This window comes from Phyllostomus discolor, chromosome 13 (genome assembly GCF_004126475.2).
Source record: "Phyllostomus discolor isolate MPI-MPIP mPhyDis1 chromosome 13, mPhyDis1.pri.v3, whole genome shotgun sequence".
In the NCBI taxonomy this organism is placed as follows: Eukaryota; Metazoa; Chordata; class Mammalia; order Chiroptera; family Phyllostomidae; genus Phyllostomus; species Phyllostomus discolor.
In genome coordinates this window covers 8,686,809-8,711,536 of record NC_040915.2, presented here as the reverse complement: position 1 = coordinate 8,711,536, position 24,728 = coordinate 8,686,809, and the positions used below count along the sequence as shown (strand labels likewise).

General features: G+C 41.2%; 2 protein-coding genes across 3 annotated transcripts in view; both read right to left on the bottom strand.

The window, feature by feature from the left end:
* Window positions 1–24,728, bottom strand: part of CATSPER3 (cation channel sperm associated 3) — an 83,554-nt gene that overhangs the window by 14,504 nt on the left and 44,322 nt on the right. Inside the window, exon 2 of the mRNA XM_036013776.1 lies at window positions 9,594–9,747. Coding sequence (XP_035869669.1) covers window positions 9,594–9,747 — 154 coding nt within the window. The remainder of the gene's footprint in view (window positions 1–9,593; window positions 9,748–24,728) is intronic.
* Window positions 18,413–24,728, bottom strand: part of PCBD2 (pterin-4 alpha-carbinolamine dehydratase 2) — a 58,058-nt gene continuing 51,742 nt past the window's right edge. For both annotated transcript variants that reach the window (XM_028529082.2, XM_036013778.1), the window contains exons 3-4: window positions 19,888–19,968; window positions 18,413–18,664 (exon numbers count right to left, since the gene is read on the bottom strand). In XM_028529082.2, coding sequence (XP_028384883.1) covers window positions 18,569–18,664; window positions 19,888–19,968 — 177 coding nt within the window. In that variant the 3' untranslated portion in view covers window positions 18,413–18,568. The remainder of the gene's footprint in view (window positions 18,665–19,887; window positions 19,969–24,728) is intronic.

Genomic DNA, 24,728 nt, shown 5'->3' with positions numbered 1-24,728 from the left:
TTCTTCACTTTCTAATCCTTAATGCTTTTTATTTCTTTTTCCTGTATTATACATTAGCTAAGACTCTAATACAAATTTTAGCAATAATAACTGGAATACTGCTAGTTTCACGACTAATTGTAGATTTTGATACAGGTTTTCATGGGTACTCTTAATCAGCTTAAAAACACATCCTTCCCATTCCTAGTCTGATAAGTTCTTTTTTTCAGTTTGCTAAGTTTTTATCATGAACAATATTCATGATAAACTTTTTTTCTGCATCTCTTGAAATGATCTTACAAGGTTTTTTTCTTTTAATAGTTTAAGCTAGCTAATAAAATGTGTAGATTTTTCTAATATGCACATCCCTGAAAAAACCCAACTTGGAAATGGTGTACTATCTTTGGGATGCGTTTTTAAAATTTAGTTTCCTGATATTCTGTTTGGAAATTTTGTGTCCAACTTCATAACGTTGGGTACAATTTTCCTTCTTCATACTATCCTTGTCTAATTTGGCATGAAAATTCACAAAGTAAATTGCCTGTGGGCAGGGCAGATATTTATTTAATTACTTAAGGTGTCTTATAGGTTTAGAATTATATGTTCCATGAATATGAAGCTATCCAGTCCAGTTGTTTTGGGAGATGAAAAATTTTAAATACTAATTCAACACTTTATCACCATTAAAGAACATATATAAACATATAAGATCATTGCAGGTTTTTGCCTTTTATTGAGTGAGTTTTGTAACATTTTTTTCTAGAAAATTGTCTTATTTCAGCTAGGTTTTCAACTATATTGGCATGAAAATATTAGATTTCTGATATCAACAACATCTGTAATTCCTTTTATAATTTAATTCTTAACAGATTTCAGGGCTTCTATTTAGCTTACTTGCCTAATGAAGAAAGTTATTTTAATTATTTTCTATGGCCTGACTTTTAGTTTTATTGATACTTTCTATTGAATCTGTTTTCTATTTCATTCATTTTGTCTTATCTTTATTATTTCCCTGTATCTACATTCCTTCTTTTTCCCCTTCTACATCTTCCTTTTTCCTTCTTTTTTTTAATAAAGAGTTTATTTATTTATTTTTAGAGAGGGGAAGGGGAAGAGAAAGGGAGGGAGAGAACATAAATGTGTGGTTGCCTCTCACACACCCCCAAATTGGGACCTGGCCCGCAACCCAGGCATGTGCCCTGACTGGAAATCGAACCAGTGACCCTTTGGTTTGCAGGCTGGTGCTCAGTCCTCTGAGCTACACCAGCCACGGCCTTTTTCCTTCTTTTTTGATATTATTCTGTTGCTCTTATATAACAGGTTAACTCCTTAAGTTTCAAAATTGATATATACTTCATGTACCATAAAATTACCTTTTTAAACTGTAAAATTGAGTGTGTGGAAGGTTAGTTTTGAGTATTACCTTTGTTTTTGATTGTGGAAAAATATACATACCATGAAATTTCTATTTTTAACCATTTTTATGTGTACAATTCAGTGGGAATACGTATATTTACAATAATGTGCAACTATCACCACAATCCACGTCCAGAATTACTTCACCACCTCCAACAGAAATTCTGTACCCAACGAACAATACCATTTATCACCTCTCCCCTCCACTCCTAGTAAACTCTATTCTACTCTCTGTCCATATGAATTTGCCTGTTTCAGGTACTTCCTTTAAGTAGAGCCATACAGGATTTTCCCTTTTGTTTCTGGTTTATTTCTCTTAGCATAATGCTTTCAAGATTCATCCACATTGTAGCACATGGAAATTTCATTCCTTTTAAGGCTGAAGAATATTCCATTTCCTTGATCCATGTGCCAGTTGACAAACACTTGGGTTGCTTCTACCTTTTGGCTATTGTGAATAATGCTTCTATGAGCACTGGCGTACAAATATCTGTCTTCAGTTCTTTCGGGTATATACCTAGAAGTGGAATTGCTGCATCATATGGTAATTCTATGTTTAACTTTTTGAGGAACTGCCAAACTTTTTTATGGTGGACGAAACCTTTTATTTCTATGAAAAATGCACAGGGTCCTACTTTCTCATGCCCTCATGAACACTTACTTTCCATTTATGGTCCTTTGTCTTTATACTAGCTGTTAATAATGGACATAAAGTTGTATCTCATTGTGGGTTTGATTTGCATTTCCCATTCTAATGCTTAGTGATGTCAAACATCTTTTCATGTGCTTATGGGTCATTTCTGTATTTTCTTTGGAGAAATGCCTATTCAAGTCCTTTGACCATTTTTTGGAACTGGGTTGTTTACACTGTTGAGTTGTACAAGTTCATTGTGTATTCTGGATATTAATCCTTTATCAGATATATGATTTACAAGTATTTTTTTCCACTCTCTTGATAGTGCCCTTAGATTCACAAATGGTTTTGTTTTGATGAATCCAAATTATCTATTTTTTCTTGTTACCTATGTTCTTGATGGCATATCTAAGAATCCATTGACAAATCCAAGGTCATGAAGACTTATCCCTGTTTTCTTTCAAGAGTTCTAGCTTTTAGACTTCCGGCAAGATGGAGGCATAGGTGCACCCACCGTACCTCCACGCACAACCAAAATTAGAACAACAACAATTTAGAGCTAGAATAACACCCAGAACTGATAGAGAATTTATCTGAATGGAAGTCGGACAGTCAAGAAGTTGAAGTAGACCCGTTCATCCAGACCAGTAGGGGGGCTGAGAGGAGGAGCAGGCGCGGGTCATGGCGGGGGTTGCGGCGCGCAGAGATTGGGGAGAACTGGGCGCATAAGGCACTGGGAGCGCGTAAGCCATCCGGGGCGCACAAGATTGCAGCAGTGGACCCTGAGTACACAAGCGGCAGTGGCAGACCCAGTGAGGCAGCATTGTGGACCAGGGCAGAGCACGCAACCCAGGGTCCCAGAGAAGGGACTGAGGTCCCAGGAGAACGGAACTACTGCCATTGTTCCCTCCCTCCCGCCCTCGCCCCCACATACAATGTCACAATCTAGTGACTGGGGTGCCCAGCCCTGGTGAACACCTAAGGCTCTGCCCCTCACCATAACAAGAGTGACCAGGCGGGGGCGGGGGGGGAGGAGAGAGAAAGACATGTGTCCAATAGAAGAACAAATCAGTCCCCAGGACTCATCCTTTTGAGCGACCAAGAAATAGCCAATCTATCAGATGCACAGTTGAAAACACTGGTGATCAGGAAGCTCATGGAACTGGATGATTTTGGGCGCAAATTACATGAAAAAAATGCAGGTTACCATAAAAGAGATGAAGGAAGATGCTATGAGAACCAATAGTGAAGGGAAGGAAACTGGGACTCAAAACAATAGAGTGGACCAGAAGGAAGAAAAAACCAACCAAGCAGGGAAGAATGAAGAATAAGAATTCCAAAAAATGAGGAGAAGCTTAGGAACCTCCAGGACATCTTTAAACGTTCCAACATCCGAATTATGTGGGGTACCAGAGGGGAAGAGGAAAAGCAACAAATTGAACACATATTTGAACAAATAATAAAGGAGAACTTCCCCATTCTGGTAAAGGAAATAGACTTCCAAGAAATCCAGGAAGCTCAGAGAGCCCCAAAGAGGTTGGACCCAAGAAGAAACACACCAAGGCACATAATTACATTAATTACATTAGCCAAGGTAAAAATGAAAGAGAGAATCCTAGAAGCAGCAAGAGATAAGGGGAAGTAACCTACAAAGGAGTTCCCATCAGACTGTCAGCTGATTTCTCCAAAGAGACCTTACAGGCAAGAAGGGGCTGGAAAAAAGTATTCCAAGTCATGAAAGACAAGGACCTACATCCCAGATTGCTCTATCCAGCAAAGCTCTCATTTAGAATGGAAGGGCAGATAAAGTGCTTTTCAGATAAGGTCAAGTTCAAGGAGTTCATCATCACCAAGCCCTTATTTTATGAAATGCTAAAGGGACTTATCTAAGAAAAGAAGATAAAGAAAAAACATGTATAGTAAAAGGACAGCAAACTCACAATTATTAACAACCACACCTAAAGCAAAACCAAAAGAAACTAAGCAAACAACTAGAACAGGAACAGAACCACAGAAATGGAGATCACATGGAGGGTTAGCAACAGGGGAGTGGGAGGAGAGAGGGGGGGAAAGGTATAGAGAATAAGTAGCCTAGAATGTAGGTTGAAAATATATAGGGGGAGGGTAAGAATAGTATGGGAAATGTAGAAGCTAAAGAACTTATAAGTATGACACATGGACATGACTAAAGGAGGGGATATGGGTGGGAGAGGGTGTACAGGGTGGAGGGGAGAGAAGGGGGGAAATGGGACAACTGTAATAGCATAATCAATAAAATATATTAAAAAAGAGTTCTAGCTTTTATATTTAGGATGTTGATCCATTTTGAGTTTATTTTTGTATATGGTGTGAAAGGGGTCCAACTTGACTCTTTTGTATGTGGATATCAAGTTGTCCCAGCACCGTTCGATGAGAAGACTATCCTTCTTCCCACTGAATGGTCTTGGCACCCTTGTGAACCAACTGGCCACAGACAGTTGGACTTACATCTAGAATCTCAGTTCTGTTCCATGGGTCTATGTGTATGTGTATCCTTATGCCAGTAGCACACTGTTTTTAATACTTAATCTTTGTAGTAAGTTTTGAAGTCAGAAAGTACAAGTCTTCCAACTTTGTTCTTCATTTTCAATATTGTTTTGGTCACGCAGGGCCACAGGCATATCCACAGGAATTTGAAGACCTGCTTTCCAATTTCATTTTTTTTCAAGGCTGTTAAAATTTTGATAAGGCTTGCAATGCATTTATGGTTTATTTTGGACAGTTCTAAGTCTTAAATCTTCTAATCCATGAATAGAGCATCTTCCCATTTATCTAAGTCTCACTTAATTTCTTTCAGCAATATTTTATAACTTTCATTATACACATCGTTCATTTCCTTGGGTAAACTTACTCCTGAGTATTTTATTATTTGGGATGCTATTGGAAATGGAACTTTCGTAATTTCCTTTTCAGATTGTTCACTGTTAGTGTAGAGAAATCAACTGATTTTTCTTGTTGGTCTTGTATTCAGCAACTTTGGTGAATTTGTTTGATAGCTCTAATAGTTGTGCATGTGCATGCATGCATCCTTTTTAATTTTTTTTAAACCTTCACTGAAGGACACTTTTTCCCCCATTGTTTTGAGAGAGAAAGAGAGGGAAAGGGAGAAGGAGAGAGAGGGGGAGACAGAGAGACAAACACTGACGTGAGAGAGAAATATGGATCGCTGTCTTCTCAAATGCACCCAGCCCTGGGACCAAATCCCAGGCCTGGGCATGTGCCGTGACCGGGAATCAAATGCATGACCTATCAGTCTATAGGATGACACTCCAACCAACTGGGCCACACCAGTCAGGGCACATGTGTGTATTCATCAGGATTTTCTATATATAAGATCAAGTCATCTGCAAATAAAGATAATTTCAGCTCTTCCATTCCAGTTTGGATACCTTTTATTTCTTGTCCTTGCCTAACTATTTGGTTAGAACTTCCAGTACAATGTCTGATGAATGGTGAAAGCAGGAAGTTTTGTCTTGTTCCTGATCTTAGGGGGGAACTTTCAGTCTTTCACTATGGAATATCATGTTAGCTGTGAATTTTTTCATAAGTATCTACTCTCAAGTTAAAGAATTTTCCTTCTGTTTCTTCTTTGTTTTAGTACAGCCAAAAAAGCTGTTTGTTTGTGTCTATTTGTATGGAATAACTTTTCATTCTTTCACTTTCAACCTATTTGTATCTTTGGATCAAAAGGTGTGAGATTTTCTTCAGCATCAACTGAGGTAGTCATGTGGATTTTTGCCTTCATTCTATTTGTGTATTACATTGATTTTTGTACAATGAACCTTGCATTATGGGATAAATCCTGCTTGGTCATGGTGCATAATCCTTTTAAGTTGCTGCTGGATTCATTTTGTTATGATGGCACTGAGGATTTTTGCATTTATATTCATTATATTTGTCTGTAATTTTTTTAATCATTATGTCTTTGCCTATCTTTAGTGTCAGGGTAATGCTAGCCTCATGGGATGAGTTTGAAAGTAGTTCCTCCTCTTCTCTGTCTTGAAAGAGTTTGAGAAGGACTGATGTTCATTCTTTTTTAAATGCAAGGCAGAGTTAACAAGTGAAGGAATCCGGTCCTGGACTTTGCTTTTGGGGAAGTTTTTGATTAGTGACTTAATCTGTTTACTTGTTATGGTCTATTTCAATATGTCTGTTTTCTATTTCTTCTTGAGTCAGCCAACTACTCTTCTTGAGTAGTTGGTTTGTTTCATCCTAGGTTATTCAACTGTTTATAGCATTCTCCTATAACCTTGTTTTATTTCTGTATGGTCAGCACAGAAATAAATGGTCAGTAATAATGTCCTAACTTTCATTTGTATTTTTAGAAATTTGAGTCTTTTGTTATTTTTATTAGTCAATATAGCTAAAGACTTGTCAATTTGATAATTTTGAAGAACAAAATTTTTCTTCTTCTCTACTGTTTCTCTATTCTCTATTTCGTTTATCTCACTCTAACCTTCTCTATTTCCTGCCTTTTGATAGCTTTGGGTTTAGTTTGCTCTTTTTTGTGTAGTTCCTTCATGTGTAAAGTTAGTTACTCATTTGAGACCTTTCTTCTTTCCTACGCAGGCTTTTATAGGTATAAATCTCCCTCAGAGCACTGCTTCTGCAGCATCCTGTAAGTTTTATTACGGTGTGTCTTCATTGCGTCTTGTCTTAACGTATTTTTCTACTCTCCCTTGAGGTATCCTCCTTTGACCTACTGGATATTTAACAGCGACCTTTAGTTAAATATGTTGTTTAATTCCCATATAGTAGAAAAAATTTCAAATCTTACTGCTGTTATGGAGTTTTAGTTTCAATCCGTTGTCAGAGAAGATATTTGTGTGATTTTAATATTTTTTAATGTGAGACTTGTTTGTGACCTAACATATGGTCTACACTGAAGAACGCCCTATACATACTTGAGAAAACGTTTTATCTTCCCAATTAATCAACCCCTTTCAATATACAATGTTCTTCTTTGCCTCTTTTTAAGTTTTTCCCTCAATGTCTAGTTTGTCCGATGTTAGTACAGCCAACCCAGCCCTCTTTTGGTTTCTATTTGCATGAAATATTTTTTCACTTTTCACCTTCTACCTATTCATATCTTTAGATCTCAAGTAAATCTCTTATAGACAACATACATGTAGGCTTTTTGATGATCCAGTCTGTCTTAATTGTAGAGTTTCATTTACACTTAATTAATGATAAAATAGTTCTGCTATTTTGCTATTCTTTTACATATGTCGTATCTTTTTTGTCCCTCAGTTCCTCCACCATAGCTTTGTGGGGTGTGTGTGTGTGTGTCTGTAGTGCATCATTTTCATTCCCTTCTCATTTGTTTTTCTGTATATTTTTATTTTCTTGGTAGTTACCTTTGGAATTATAACTAGTCATGACACCTGAGATGCTAGGATGGGCTTTGAGATGAGGGTCCCCCATTTTCCAGGGTGCTGGCACCTGAAGAAAACCACATTCCTTTACATCAGCACCTGCCTCAAGTATTGCTTCCGAAGTGGCGGTCAGCCAGACCTGCATTTTGTTACAGATCCTTGTATGTGCCCTGACCAGCGAAGAACCCGCAACCTTGGTGCATCAGGACAACGCTCTAACCAACTGAGCTACCCAGCCAGGGCCATATTCCCAGATTTTATTTTTAAAGTATTTTTTGTTGATTATGCTATTAGTTTTCCCAATTTTCCCCCTTTACCCCCACTCCACCCTGCCCACCCAACCCCCCAGCATTACCTACCCCTTAGTTCATGTCCATGGGTTGTACACATAAGTGCTTTAAGTCCTCTGTTTCCTGTATCATCTTTTTATCTCCCCCATCTATTTTATGCCTACTAATTGTGCTGCTTCTTCCCTGTACCCTTTCCCCCCATTCTCCCTTCCCCCTCCCCGCTGAAATCCCTCCCTGTGATCTTCATTTCTCTGATTTTGTTCCTGTTCTTCTTGTTTGCTTAGTTTTTGTTTTCATTGTTTTTTTGGGGGGTTCATTTGTTGATAGTTGTGAGTTTGTTGTCATTTTACTGTTCATAACTTTGATCTTTTTCTTAGATAAGTCCCCTTAACATTTCATATAGTAAGGGCTTGGTGATGATGAACTCCTTTAACTTGGCCTTATCTGGGAAGCACTTTATCTGCCCTTCCATTCTAGATGAAAGCTTTTCTGGATAGAGTAATCTTGGATGTAGGTCCTTGCCTTTCATGACTTGGAATACTTCTTTCCAGCCCCTTCTTGCCTGCAAGTTTTCTTTTAAGAAATCAGCTGATAGTCTTATGGGAACTCCTTTGTAAGTAGCTATCTCCTTTTCTCTTGCTGCTTTTAAGATTCTCTCCTTATCTTTAATCTTGGGTAATGTAATGATGATGTGCCTTGGTGTGTTCCTCTTTGGGTTCAACTTCTTTGGGACTCTCTGGGTTTCCTGGACTTCCTGGAAGTCTATTTCCTTTGCCAGATTGGGGAAGTTTTCCTTCATTATTTTTTCAAATAAGTTTTCAACTTCTTGCTGCTCTTCTTCTGGCACCCCTATAATTCGGATGTTGAAACATTTTTGTTTATCCCTGAGAATCCTCAGCCTCTCTTCATTTTTTGGATTCTTGTTTCTTCGTTCTGATCCTGTTGGATGTTCATTTCTTCCTTTTGTTCCAAATTGTTGCTTTGTATCCTGGTTTTCTTCTTGTCACTATTGGTTCCCTGAATATTTTGCTTTATTTCATTTTGGATATCTTTCATTTGTTCTCTCATTTTTCAACCAAGCTCAATCAGTTCTATGAGCATTTTGATTGCCAGGGCTTTAAATTCTCCATCAGATAGGTTGGCAATCTCCTCATCACTTAGGTCTCTTTCTGAGGTTTTGCTGTGTTCTTTCACTTGGGCCATATTTCTTTATCTTGGTGGACCTACTAAGTTGTAAGGAGCAGAGCCTTAGGTATTCACCAGGGCAGGGCAACCCTCTTTGCTGCGAGGCCTGTTGGGGGAGGGGTCAGAGAGGGAACAATGCAGCTTGCCTGCTCCTCTCTAGCGCACTTTCCAACAGAATCTCATGTGAGCCTGGAAGAATCTCCCATGAGCAAGCCCAGCCCTAGCCCACAGTCAGCTGAGTCTCAGTTTCTCCCTGAAGCCAGTCCCTCCCATGCAGCTCTGCCAAGCCCCATCTCTCAGCCTCCTGGCCTCAGTTTTCCTGAGTCGGCCCACGCCATCCGCCTTACAGGTCTGGTTGTTCTGGTTGATTTTTTTCTTTCATTCCATGATTGTCAGAGTTCCATGCAGTTTGATTTTCTGGCGATTTTGGTTGTTTATTAATTTTAGATTGGTGGTTATCCTCCTTTTGATTGTGTGAGGAAGTGAAGGGTTTCTACCTACGCATCCATCTCTGCTGGAACCCCACATACTCCCAGATTTTAGAATGTATTTCAAAAGCCCTTAGAATTTTTTACAGAAAATTATCTTAAATGAAATGTCTTAAAAATTGCCTAACATTTTCAGAATTAAAATAGGTGAAACAGAAAAAAAAGAGGATCCATTTTGTCTGCTTACCTCAAAAAGTCTGAACAACTTGTATCTTGTTTTGTAATCAGTACACAAGACCACCACAAAGGCGTTCATCGAGATGATGCTGATCATGATCATCTTAAACAGAGGACTCGTTATGATTCTCTTCACAAATGCCTGACACTGAGTGTCTTTCCTCCTGTCAGAAAGTCAAATAAGAAGTATGATTATCTCACAACAGAGCTGGGTCCCCAGACAATGCATCCTTTTTTGTAGGGACTAGGTCTTCTTTCCCCTTCCGTGAGATAAGTTTATATATACTTTCAAATTGCAATCGAATACTGACTGAATGACCCCTGAAATATGTACAATGATCATCTAGTGTGTCTGTCGTCACTCAGTTTCTCAGTTCTTTCTCTCTAGACTTCTGAAACAGAATGGCTACCACTACTTCTCAAGCAAAACAAAGCATCAACTTCATTTACTCATTCAGCAAATTTTTACTGAGTAACTACTACATGCCAGGTGTTACAGCAGGCACTGCTGATATAACATGAGCAAAATTAAATATTGTCAGTCTAGTGAGGAAAATGGATAATAATTAAATAATCACCCAGACAAGTGCTTACAAATCAAGAATAAAAAACTAAACACTCTAAGAAAAAAATGGGCAAAGACAGTCAATTCATAAAACAAATACAATGGCAATAAACTTTCCCAAAATGGTCAGCAGTACTACTAATCAGAAAGATAGAAATTAAGTAAAACCATCCTTCTTGCTTATAAAATCAGCAAAGACTCCATCGTGATAATATTTAATGAGGCAACAGTGTGGTGTGATTGAGCATTGTCATAAACTGCAGGGAGGAATGTAAATTGACACTTTTCTGAAAGGCCTTAGAACTGTTCATATCCTCTGACCCAAGGAATCTACCACAAGAGAATACAATCGGAAATGCAAAACAGTGACTTGGGCCAAATGTGTTTATCGCAGCATTATTTACCAAAACAATGTAAAAGTCTTAACAAAAAAGACTGGTTACGTAAATTATAGCATATCCATCCCATGGAATATTACACAGATATGAAAATGTCTATGTATTTTTCATGATTTAGAAAAATGTTTATGATCCACTGAATAGCAAAACATAAAAACAAGATACAAATTCTCTACTCGTTATCACAACTGTGCAAAAATGGGTAGAAAACACTTGGCAGAAAATATGTCAAAATGTTGATAGTGGTGAAGTGGTAGGTGATTCTTTCCCATTTGTCCATATTTATCTGTGCTTTGCAAATTTTCTCAAAGAGTATAACTTCTTTCCACTATATGTAACAAATGAACACATTCTCACAACAGTAAAAAAAAATACAGAATGAATATACTTCTTTAATGCATAAAAGCAAGATGTGTAATTTTCATGACCTGATTTGAGATAGGATTGGTTACCACACCCCCACAAAAAAAATAAAAGCCTTTAAATTATCTAACACAGTTAACAGGAAAGGACAAAATGAAGTCAAACTCGTCATTCAGTCCACGGGCCAAATAAGAGCGTGATCAAACATCTGCCTTAACCAGCCAGTCCTGACACTAAACCCGAACAAGCAACGTGCGTGCCCTTCCCCAGCCCTACCGCTCAGAGGAACCAGCCCACCAAGGACTTGCCCCTCAGTCTGGGGAGTGGTCAGCGCCCACAGCGGGGAGGCTGAGCACACTGGCATCCTGCCCCCACCGCCAAGTGCCCCTTCCTAACAAGCAGTAGAAATGGAGAGCGTTTACTGGAACGTCCGGCATCTCGCGCAGAACACCGCCAATGTGTTGTCCAACAGGGACCTGGACACGACTCTGGTGCGGGTCTGGTGGTACAAGTGTCGAAACATTCTCCAAACTCTCGCTTTTTATTCCTCGCTCTTATCATCCAACAGAAAATCTCTGCTTAGGGAATCCTTGCCATCTAAATTCTGGAGGCCACAGAGAAGGGTCCTCGGAGAGAATTCATGCTTTGTGAGGTCACCCTTGGGCATTCCAGCATGTTACTAGCCTGCAGGCCCCTGGGTGGCCAGCCTCCCTGGACCATCTATGCAGAGCTCCTCTCTTCCCAAGGAGAACAAGCACCTCAGTTCAGCAAAAGGGGTTATGAGTGCCCCGCAGCTGTGAAGCTCCAGGCTCAAGTTAGGAGACACCAGAGATGGGCCAGGCGAAAACTCCTTCTCCACCTAGTGTCCTAATGGGCACAGGCCCTTAATAATATGTTACAATAAGTTAAGGTTCATAGAAGGGGAGAAAGCAAAGTTCTCTGAGGTTCTAAGAGCAAGGGCACAGCCTTGGAAACACCTGGAAGGGCAAGGAAAGGTTTTGATGGGTTTGGAGCCAGAACATAAGAAACCAGGCTAATTAGGGGTACAGACTGTACATGTATGAGCCACCCAGAGTAGAATGAGCCCATGGGGCAGAAATGCATTAGGTACAAGAGCCAATAGGATTTTTTGCCCTGTTCGCTTCTTGGGATTAATGTATTCTCCTTGCTCTTCTACCCCTTTGGCTTTTAAGGCAAATCAAGACAGAAGGATCTAGGCAGCCCTGTGTTGTACTAAACCTTCAGTTGCTAAATTGGTCAAATTCCTGGAAACCTAAGTTCTTGGGCCATTTAGGAAAAAAAAGCAACCACCACACTGTCCCAGATATTCTAATACAAGTGCAAGTGACCATTCCTTGTATGAAAAGACTTTTGTAGGCAACCAATATACTACACTGGGAAATAACATCTTATTTACTCAATTTCTCTATTTAAAATCAGGAAGCTTTAAGAATCACTTTGATTAACATCCCCCGGATTCATACTTTAGTCTCATCTTCTCAGCTGACATTCTCTCTCTTGGGGATCAGCTCCCCCTACACCTCCTACTGCCTCCTTTGGTCACACGCCTCCTTCCACCTTCTGGGCTCCTGCTCAACGTCCCCACAGTGGTGGCCTCTTGGAGCAGCTGCCTGGAGAGAGCCTGGGTCGGTTCTGTGTCCACCTGCCTCAGCACATCAACATGCCAGATTCCATGAGGGACATACAGAAGGCCCTCGGTAAGTGTGTGCCCTGTCAATATACAAATAAATAGCACCAGGTCCTTATGCTCACTCCTGTAGCTGAGCACAGTGGAACTCCCCCTTCAGGGACCCCAACAGTACACTTCTATGCCCTCTTTAAGCACCAACGCAATACTTTTGGGGAGAACAGGAGAAGAGAATAAGAATATAAAGAACTCAAATAAGTATAGACTTCCGGCCAAGATGGAGGCATAGGTGGACGCTCTGTACCTCCACACACAACGAAGATTAGAACAACAACAATTTAGAAGCAGACTAACACCCAGAACTGACAGAGAATTTATCTGAATGGAAGTCGGACAGCCAAGAAGTTGAAGTAGACCTGTTCATCCAGACCGGTAGGAGGGGTGGAGACAAGCAGCCAGGTGAGGGTCGCAGCATGGGTTGTGGTGAGGAGAGCAAAGAGAGTTGGGCGCATAAGGCATCTGGGGCGCGCAAGGTCGCAGCAGGTGGACCCTGAGTACACAGGCGGCAGCTGGCGGACCCAGTGAGGCGGTGATTGTGGAGCAGGGCAGAGTGTGCAACCCAGGATCCCAGGGAAGGGACTGAGGTCCCATGGAGAACGGAGCTACTGCTATTGTTCCCTCCCGCCCCCGCCCCCACATACAATGTCACAATCTAGCGACTGGGGTGCTCAGCCCTGGTGAACACCTAAGTCTCCGCCCTTCACCGTAACAGGAGCGACCAGACCCCCCCCCCCCCCCGAAAAAAAGAGAGAGAGCGAGAGAGAGAGACATGTCTCAAACAGAAGAACAGATCAATGCCCCAGGACTCATCATTTTAAGCAACCAAGAGATAGCCAATCTATCAGACGCACAGTTCAAAACACTGGTGATCAAGAAGCTCACAGAACTGGTTGATTTGGGGCACAAATTAGATGAAAAAAGGCAGGTTACCATAAAAGAGATGAAGGAAAATACACAGAGAACCAATATAGTGATGGGAAGGACACTGGGACTCAAAACAATAGAGTGGACCAGAAGGAAGGCAAAAAAAAAACACAAACAAACAGGAAAGAATGGAGAAATAAGAATTCAAAAAAACGAGGAGAAGCTTAGGAACCTCCAGGACATCTTTAAACATTCCAACATCTGAATTATAGGGGTACCAGAAGGGGAAGAGGAAAAGCAACAAATTGAACACATATTTGAACAAATAATAAAGGAGAACTTCCTCATTCTGGCAAATGAAATAGACTTCCAGGAAATCCAGGAAGCTCAGAGAGCCCCAAAGAAGCTGGACCCAAGAAGAAACACACCAAGGCACATCATAATTACATTAGCCAAGGTAAAAATGAAGGAGAGAATCCTAGAAGCAGCAAGAGATAAGGGGAAGTAACCTACAAAGGAGTTCCCATCAGACTGTCAGCTGATTTCTCAGAGACCGTACAGGCAAGAAGGGGCTGAAAAGAAGTATTCCAAGTCATGAAAGGCAAGGACCTATATCCCAGATTACTCTATCCAGCAAAGCTTTAATTTAGAATGGAAGGGCAGATAAAGTGCTTCTCAGATAAGGTCAAGTTCAAGGAGTTCATCATCACCAAGCCCTTATTTTATGAAATGTTAAAGGGATTTATCTAAGAAAAGAAGATAAAGAAAAAACATGTATAGTAAAAGGACAGCAAACTCACAATTATTAACAACCACACCTAAAGCAAAACCAAAAGAAACTAAGCAAACAACTAGAACAGGAACAGAACCACAGAAATGGAGATCACATGGAGCATTAGCAACAGGGGAGTGGGAGGAGGAGAGAGGGGGAAAAGGTACAGAGAATAAGTAGCATAGATTGTAGGTTGAAAATAGATATGGGGGAGGGTAAGAATAGTGTGGGAAATGTAGAAGCTAAAGAACTTATGACACATGAACATGACTAAAGGGGGGGATATGGGTGGGAGAGGGTATACAGGGTGGAGGGGAGTGAAGGGGAAAATGGGACAACTGTAATAGCATAATCAATAAAATATATTTAAAAAAAAAGAATATAAAGAATTCTTCACACCTGGCTGGCGTAGCTCAGTGGATTGAGTGCGGGCTGCGAACCAGTGTTGTAGGTTCGATTCCCAGTCAGGGCACATGCCTGGGTTGAAGGCCACAGCCCCCAGCAACCACACATTGATGTTTCTCTCTCTCTCTTTCTCCCTCCGTTCCCTCTCTAAAAATAAATAAATAAAATCTTAAAAAAAAAAAAAAATTCTTCACAATGTTTGCAAGGGTGAGGAGAGGCGGCCAGCTGAGAGTAGCAGAGAAAAGCCCAGCTGTTCTTAGTGCACTGTGCTGGCACAGCCAACACAGCAGACGTGGTTTCTGCAGTCGCCCATGAAGACATTCTGTCTGGTCGGGAACTCTGGCTGCAGAGTGGCATCGGAGGTAACCAGCTCATCAGGGTCTTCTGAGTTTGGCTCTTTTCGGGGAGACTCAGGCACCCCAGGAGAGGGAGCCACAGGGGCACCTGTTCCGCCAGGCAGCAGCAACTCACACACCGCCTGACGGGGGTCATGGCACTCAGCAGCACTGGGCAGGGAAAGTCAGCAGTCAGCAGTCAGCAGGCACGGCTGCTCGGCGACTCAAGTCTTCTGGCCGAGAGTCCTCCCTTTGGTAGTCCCACGACATTGGCACTGAGACACAAAGCTGACATATTATAGCCAGACCCTGTAACAGTCCTTGCTGTTTTGCAGGAAATTTCAAAAACCTAACAGTTAGAGTTCGCCTGGCATATTTTTGAACACTAAATCAGTGTGAAGGCTGCTTCACACCAACGCAAGTTGTCCAACTTCAATACACTAGGTAAGGGTCAGGTTTGTGTTAAAAAACATAGGTGCCACTGTTTTCTGTCTAAAGCAAAAACATAAAAACCATGCCTATCCTATGTACCCGAAGATTTCCTAACTCTTATCAGTGTCAGGAAGGAATCATTATTTTCAGAATTTTCATTAGCTTCATTTTAGAAAAGGAGACCTGTTAACCTGCTGGCCCTGGTGTGTGATCTATGGAGGTCACGCAAGGGGTCATAGGTCATGCCTACTGCACTCCTCTCTACTCCAGTGATCGTTTAGGAAGAAAATGGAGGAAAACCAAAACTTACCACATCAGCGACACCGGTGCCATCACACAGACTTGGACCAGAAGGGAACTTGAGGACCTCCAACCTTGCCAATGTCCCTTTTAGGTTGAAATGCCAGTTACCTGAAACAAGTCCAGGGACTCTTCCTTTGCAATTTACACAGTGAGTATTTCCATACTCTTGGTGTGGGACCTTCGGTCCTCTCTAGGAAAGTTTGTGCGTTCCAGCAGATGTGGCACCCTGAACACGAACCTGCTGTCAAACCCCCCAGACAGATGCTAATTAGCAGCTGCACTCTCGGGTCTTCACCGCCGCAGCTACGAGCCATGCCCCACTTTCTCTAGGGTGCTGTATGCGACACATGTTAACAGCCAAGGAGTTGAGCCTCTCAGGCTTACAATACATTCTAAACAGGGGAAAAGGTTTCCATTCAGGGTACAATGAAACAAGTTGACCTGTACCACAGGAGAGTAGGCAAATGAACCCAGAAGGTGGAATACCCCTGACCCAGTTCTCGCAGTAACCAACAACGTGGGGAAGGCGGGGGGGAGGGAGGAGAGCGTGCCTGCTCTAGACGACCAGATGTGATGGGTGGACTTCATGTGGATCCTGATTAGAACAAAATTACTGTCCAAACACATTCTTGACCTTCAGGGCAATTTGATTTCGCCAGGGTGTTAGGTGATACCAAGAAATCATGGTTTATGTTGTTAGGTATGATAGTGGCATTCAGGTTTAATCACAAAAAATGACCATATTTTCCAGAGATATTTACTGAAGGATATAGGGGTAAAATGAAATGCTGTCAGGGATCTGCTTTTAAATACTTTAGCAAAGAAAAAGGAAATGGGGAATTATATGAAGTAATGGGCAAAATCTTGGATTCAATGTACTATTCACTCCTTTAAAATATATTTTCCCCATGTTTAACAACTCATGTAAAAAATTGAAGTATTAAACTAAAAATATTTGATAATAAAATATATAGAAGTCCCTCAAAAATCTGTAAGTAAGAGTTTATAAAAACACATAGATTTGCCTTTTCCTCTAAAAAAAAGCACTAAGCAGCACAGGTTGGAGTACCCTGGCTCTGCCCTCCCAGCAGCCACAGCGCCTGGGCAGCCCCTTTTTCCTCCTCATACACTCCACACCCACAGGGCAGATCGGCCGCGCCTGCCTCTCCCAAGCCAACAGAGCCAGCCAGGAGCCAGCTGCAGAGAGTTCGCCTTGTAACGTGCCCACAGGGTCCCTTGGACTGGAGGCTGGGGTGGGGTGGGGAGGGAGCTTTCTGGCCTCTGAAGTGAGGTGGGTTACAAAGATGAGCCCCATTAAATCCTACCACAATAATCTTTCAAGGGATTAACACATGTTCCTTGGATAAATATATACAGGGTGGGCAACAGTAGGTTTATGGTTGTGAGAACACGAAACACGGAGTTTATTCTGGTGTTATTATTTATTTATCACTTACTGTTCTCATCTGTATTATTGCCACATGAACAACTATAAACCTACTTCTGCCAACCCTGAATGCATTTTTCAATTTGCATTCTAAGCTCATTAATAAGTATATTCCTGAGTTCCTCCACAGAATGCTATTACTACAATTTTTTATTATTTTTATTTTTTTAATATTTTATTTTTTTAAGATTTTATTTATTTACTTTTAGAGAGATGAGAAGAGAGGGAGAGAAACATCCATGTGTGGCTGCCTCTCAGACACCCCCCGCCACTGGGGAACCGGCCCAAAACCCAGGCATGTGCCCTGACCAGGAATTGAACCAGCGACCCTTTGGTTCACAGGCCCATGCTCAGTCAGCTGAGCCACACCAGCCAGGGCCGGACTTCATTTATTTACGTTTAGAGAGGCAAAGGGAAGGACAAAGAGAGGACAAGAACATCGGTGTGTGAGAGAAACACCAATTCACCGCTTCTCGCACGAGCCCCACGGGGGACGTGGCTGGCAGCCCAGGAATGGGCCTGGACTGGGGACCGAGTGGCGGTCTTTCAGCTCGAAAGCCCAAAGAGCCACATGAGCCAGGGCCACAATTTTTAAATAATAGATAACTTTGTGTTCCATTTTACTCCTGTCCGTGACAAACACAGTAAATAGAGCTCATTACTGAATAATGCCCAAGCAGCTTCTAGCTCAATGGCTATGGAGCTTCAGTTCAGAGGTCACAACAAGCAAATAACAAAAAAAAAATGACCCTTGGTTCCTCCTTAACTCTGTAATTCAAATAATGACCTAGTAACTTGGCCACTTATGATTGTGAATCCTTCTATTTTCCCACCTTTCTAGAAGCCATGGACAAAACACTTGTTCTCTCCCTTCAACAAGATAGCTCAGCCAATTTTTGTGACTTTGTAATCTAATTAACTACATAATAACAGCAGTTAAAGTTCAAATTCATAAGAATTATTATAGATGGCTAAAACCCTTTACCTACAGAGTTCTTTATTATTTTTCTATCTTACGACTATTCCCCAACACAATGCACGTGTAAAGTCACAAGGACCACCTGAATTTCTAGGTTAGAAAATGTGTAAATGCTCCCCCATCTAAATTTCTGATCTTTATGAATGCTATTTCTCTCTCTCTCTCTCCCTCTCTCATGAATATGGTATTATTAATATAATTACCTAGGTTGGTCTGTGTTACATATGTGATTTAGATATAATAAAAAATACCTTAGACTCAAATGTAAATCCGTTTATATTTAGCATTGATTTGACAAAACGTGGTCTATAAAGTTGAACTTCAATTTACAGCTTAATTTGTTCATGTTCATCACCTTCAAAATATACTGCACCTGAGATGTATATAAGATTTTTACATGCATTTTGAAAGAAATCACACAGAAGTAGCTGCTTTTTCAATAAACTTGGCCAGTTTCACATCTCGTTTGGTCAGTTGGCCACAGTCATGCGAAGTGAGAGTTATCTGGACCTACAAAAGAGAAAAGCAGTTTTTAAAACCCTGACCTGTGATTCGTGGTTTTCTCCTTTGGGGGTTCAGAAATCAATCTATACTCCAACATTCATATTTAAGAACTGAAGAGATTAAATGGTTCAGAAAACATGAGTAAGCACAGCATTTCCAAAGCCCAGCAAACTCCAGGGGCGCAGTCTGCTTCAGGCTGGGCCCAGAGGTTGTCCAGGCACAAAAAGGTTCTCTCATATGAAGGGCCCTTCAGCTGCCAGAATCTCAAATCTTGTCTCTTGGAAAAGAGAGAGACTGAGGTTCCAGCTGAACTCCCATTACTTTAATTACACCCACTATTTTCAAGCCACTGAGGAAACCAAGCTATCAAATGTAGTGTCTCAGCAAGGCTAAAAAAGCTCATTTCCAAATTAGGGGAGTGAGGTGGGGGTGGTACGAAGGAACAGATTCTTGCTCCTTGACAAACCAATTAAAAGGCAAAAGCAAAGTTATGGGCAGAGAGAGGCAACTGGGAAAAAAAAGTTTACACTGATACCTGCATGCTTTGAATCATCCCAATAAATCACAAAAATATGAAATGTTCTCTTTATTCACAGAAGACTTTCAAAGAGAACAAAAGACTCCACAGAAATCTAGCTTATAAGACATTCTAAACTGTAAGACCATAAAGGCAAGGACATTCGGGGGAGGGGGGGCTGATTCTCCTCACTGTGTCCCCTTTAAAACTGCCTGATGGAGTCTTGTCACCTTGCTCTTTGTCTCAAACGAGAAGGTCAGTTCCCACTGAGGATACAGCACTTAATAAATCATCATAAATCATTATTATTTAAAGCACAGATCTTCAACATATTTGTATCAATGAGATAAATAAGGCCATAGCTTTCTTATTTGCTACCTTTTCTTTCAGTAATTTACTTTAAGAGGGTTTAAAATTTTATCTACGTGGCTGATATTTAAGTTTAATTCAGGAGCCTGATATAGCCCAACTTTCATATTAGTTTCAATAGAAAACAAACATGAAAATACAGGGCTTAGTCACTGTTCTCCAGAAGATCCAAAATTCTGTTACTAAATTGCAGTAATACACAGAGATTCTGAGAAAGAAAAAAAAAAAAAGAGAGAATACTTTCCTAAGCACAATGACACTTAGCTGCACAGGATGACAGGGGGAAAAAAAGTTTCTTAAACTCCCTAATTAAGGTGATCCCAAAATAAGGCAATTTCATTACCTTGTTGTAAGCATTGAACCATTCCGGGTGATGATTCATCTTCTCTGCTTGCAGAGCCACTCGGGACATAAAGCCGAATGCCTGCAGAAGATGAAGTCGAAAGTGATTCCTGACGCTGCCCTCTGCCCTGGACCTGAGAGAGACCCCAGAGCACTCCGACCAGATAAAGGCACGGCCAGGACCCTCAGGGAAGCCTGGAGAAACCGAATATGAAAGGGATTGCTCTCTGCAGAGCCTGGGTAACAGTGTAGCAGGACCGTGACCTGCTGCTCCGTGGTGAAAACAATCAGGCTCAAATAAACAAAGCAGGAAATTGGTCTCACCCAGTGACCTGTCTGGACTGTTTAATTGTCCTCAGGACTAGACTCTCCAAAATAGCCCGGGAATAATTTCCCTCCAACCCAGCGCCCTGGACCCAGCGCCTGGCCCCAGATCTCGGGAGCCCCTTCTCTCGCAGCTCTGCTCCTTTCATTTTCAGGGCCGGGCTGCTCCCGAAGGCGTCAACACTGGAACGTCTTCTGAGGGCGTCCTAAGCCAAAGCGGGGGCAGAAATGAAGCACTTCACTACTCCGTCTCTCAGACAGGACAGGAGGGGATGAAGGACTACTTGTATTAAAACCCGGGATGAGCCAGAGGACTGGCTTGCCTGCTCCGGGTCCCTTTGCCATCGCCCTGCACTGCCACTCAGAGGAAAAGGGCCCCGCCTCTCGGCAGAGGGCTCGGCAGCCACCGCCACCGGTGTAGGGGGGACCTGGGGGGCTGTCTTCATACCATAGGGAACTGCACACCTAATTTTGTTAAGCAGAAGGCAAACTTGTCCTGAGAAGAAAAAAAGACTTTTTTGCCTTTCAAATTTTTATGAGGGTTTTTGCAAACAATAGGAGAGTCTGTCTCTATTGTGCCCAGAAGGCAGAAATAGTTGGTAAGACTCTAAGGTAAGGGCACATTAATCACAAAGTTACAGCAGAATTCACAGGGCAGTCCTCACTGCAGCCACAGAAATAAATATTTTACTTTATCACAACATCCAGAAAAATCAATCTAATGTTAGTTGTGTTGTTTTTGAACCAACAAATGCCAACAGAGCTCATTTCCAAGTTAACAGTGAGAAATATGGAAGATGCCATTTTAAATAATTTTTGTCATCCACAATGGTTCCTATCGCCAAATCCACTTTATTCAGCATAAAGGTGTCCATCTTGACATTTAAGGCCTGAAGGCTTTTCCCTGTTCGGAAAAGGAAGGAAACTCAAGCAGAACCCTGTAACCACATACGGAGTCACCAGTGGGAAGGCAATCTTCACTCTCCCACCCTTCACTGCTTACAGTTCCCCACCTTATCCACAGTTTTCCCTTCCATGGTTTCAGTCCCCAGCGGTCCACCACGGTCTGAAAATATTAAATGGAAAATTCCAGAAATAAACAATTCATAAGTTTTAAATTGTGCACCGCTCTGAGTGCTGTGATGAAATCTCGCACTGTCCCACCCCACCCCACCCAGCACACCCCCCCTGCGCACACTTTCCACCCGTGGTCACCCAGTAGCCATCTCAGCGGTCAGACAAGGGAGACCACGTTCCCATCACCTCTGTGACAGTGTATTATTACATTGTTCTGCTGTACTAGTAGTTATGCCGTTAGCCTCTTACTGATTAAACCCTATACACTAAATGTTATCAGAGGTACGTATGTGCAGGAAAAACATAGCATACGTGGGGTTCAGTGCTATCTACAGCTCCAGGCACCCACTGGGGTCCTGGCACGTGCTGCCCACAGATGAGGGGGGATGCTGTAATCTGACTCTCTAGACTGTGTGAAGGGAAGGGACAAGGCTAATGGAAAGGCCCATTTTAACTACTCAACCACAGAGCTGACCTGTATTACATGATGCATAATGAGAAATTTTACTGTTTGTCTCTCATGCCTTACTCTTGTTTAGCTCTAGAAGACTTACAAGACCAATCGTCGCCTCTGAGATGGTAATCCAGGTCAAGGGCATGTGTTTTGAGCCAGTGAGTCCTGGATTCAAACCCCAACTCTACTACTTAACTGTCATGTAATTCAATTCCAAGCCTCAGTTTTGTCATAGATAAGATGGAGATGATAATAAAACACTCCTGTAACCATTCTACGAGAAAATGAGACGGGGCATATAAAAGCACGCTCAACACGTCACTAGGCGCAGAGTAAGAGACCCTAGTGGCAGCACCGCTACCACTCCTGCTTCCCGTCAAACCTCATCAAACAATGGCAGGTAACAAGCCCTCCCAAAGCCCTGAGAACCCCAGATTCCAGTGGCTGTCTCCCAGAAGAGCAGCCACTCCTCTCCCCACATGCCAGGACGAGAGGCCGACACACGTGTAGCTGACAGATGACACACTGCGGGGCAGCGCTGCAGTGCACACTTACTGGGGGAGGAGCTTAACAACCACGAACAAGGCGGCCAGTCAGTCACTGCCCAAGCTCTTAAGCCTGTGGCCAAAATGTCTTTGAACCATGCTATGCTAAAATGTCCAAGTGGTGCTTAGAATCCCTTACCATTTCCCAAGAGCCACATGGACCAAATGGGTGATCTGAACACGGGCACACACGCTCCTCCAGTCTGACTACGTGTGCTCTAAGTGTCAGCATGACGGCGAAAGCTGTGTCATCAGAGACGTGACTTAAAAGAGATCACCCACACCCAAGAGGCACACTGACCAAAGAAAAGCACCTACCACATCTACATCCAATGTAAACAGGGGGCACACCCGAAGACCCTCTAAATTTGTATTTTCCTCGGCTCTATATATTTCCCTCAACTGTCACCTGATATTTGCATTTAATAAAACATCACCAAGCCTAATAAAGCATTTACACAAGATTTACTCCTAAGTCCCCCTCAGGGAGAGAACACACAAACTGCTCTGCGGACAAGGGGGCAACTCCACAGCCCTTCTCCCACAGAACAAAACCAAATAATCCCCAAAATATTTATCTTTGAATCCACAAATTAAAAACATCCGTAACAATACACATTCAAATTAAAGTAGAATTTCTACAAAAAAAGTTATATGAGTGGATAGGAGAAGAAAAAAGTAAAACCTCAAAAGGGAATTCTAATTATCTGAAACATAATAAAGACGGAATATGACTCAACAGCAAACTTGGCAGATGATGAAGAGCATCTGTCCCTTCTTTCTAAGATTTTTTACAGCCCCACCTACTTGTTACCAGGATGCCAGTTGGAATCTAAAGGGCCTGAACTAGCTAAACTCGCAGACTTTCTAAACCATTCCATAAAGATCTAATCATTATGTTGTATAGCAACTGTAATCAAAAATAAAAAGTATTAAAAAAAAAGGCTGCAAACGGCCCAAGGCAAAAGAGACACCACTAACTACCCAATAAGGAAAACAGAACTGAGAAAATGGGCAAAATAAAGTAGAAACAACAAAAGTTTATAAGATCAGAAAACAATACAGAAGACAAAGTAGATTTAACATATAGACGATTATTATTAATGAGAACAAGAAAACCAGAAAAATTAGAAATGTAATTCAAGAAAAACATCCAGCAATATAAGATTTAAATCTCCAGATGTTAAGAATTCAATCATGTATATACAACCATTGAAGAAAAAAAATCCTTTGAAGAAAAAAAAGATCAATTCACCTACAGGGATGAAAAGAGTCTAATTGACTTCAACCTTCTAGACAGCAACATTCAACATAGAAGTCAGAGGAGCAATGCTTATCAAGAATTTAGGAAATGTGCTCTGGCTGGTGTGGCTCAGTGGATTGAGCACTGGCCTGCAAACCCAAAGGTCACCAGTTCAATTCCCTGTCAGGGCACATGCCTGGGTTGAGGGCCAGGCACCCAGTTAGGGGCATGTGAGAGGCAACCAATTGATGTTTCACTTGCACACTGATGTTTCTCTCTCTCTCTTTCTCCCTCCCTTTCCCCCTCTGAAAATAAATAAAGCTTAAAAAAAAGAATTTAGGCAATGAAAGTACAAAAAATTTTATACCTAGCTAAACTGTTGTTCAAAATTAATACAAGAGACAAATTTTTTAATGCTGTAATTTAGGGAATAATTCCCATTCATCCTTATTAAGGAAATTTTTATTTAAAAAGAATGAAATAGCCCTGGCTGGTGTGGCTCAGTGGGTTGAGTGCCAGCCTGTGAACCAAAGAGTCATAGGTTCAATACCCAGTCAGAGCACATGCCTGGGTTGGGGGCACTTGAAAGGTAACACACACTGATGTTCCTCTCCCTCTCTCTCTCTCTCCTTTCTCCCCTTTCTAAAAGTAAATAATAATTTCTTAAATAAAAAGAATGAAATATAACTAAGAGATGAATTAGAGAAACCATACCAAAGGTACTAACAGTAAGCAATAAATTCACTCAGCTCTAGGAATACATTAAAAACAATTGTGGGGATTATAATCACAGAATAAATGCAAGAGTTATAAAATATTAAAAGGACTGAAGGAAAAAGGGAAAGAAATGGAGAAGGTAGATGAAAGTTTAAAAAGTCTTGAAAGCTGAAATGTCAAATGTTACAGATGTAAGTATAAAGGTATAAAATATAAGTAATAAAACTAAAAATAATATGAATTAAAATTGTATAGTAAAGGGAAAATGGAAGTATAATTCTGATATTGCTTAGTGGAGAGACCACTATATAAAGAAATGCTATCTAAATGCCATCTAAACAAATAAAGAATTCAGTTTGCTATATAAAATCAGAGTTATAATGTCATCCACTAGAAGAACCAAAATGAAAATAAAAACATTCACAACTAAGCAAAGAAAAACACAATTAAAATGAAGCAAAGAAAATACAATCCAAACCATG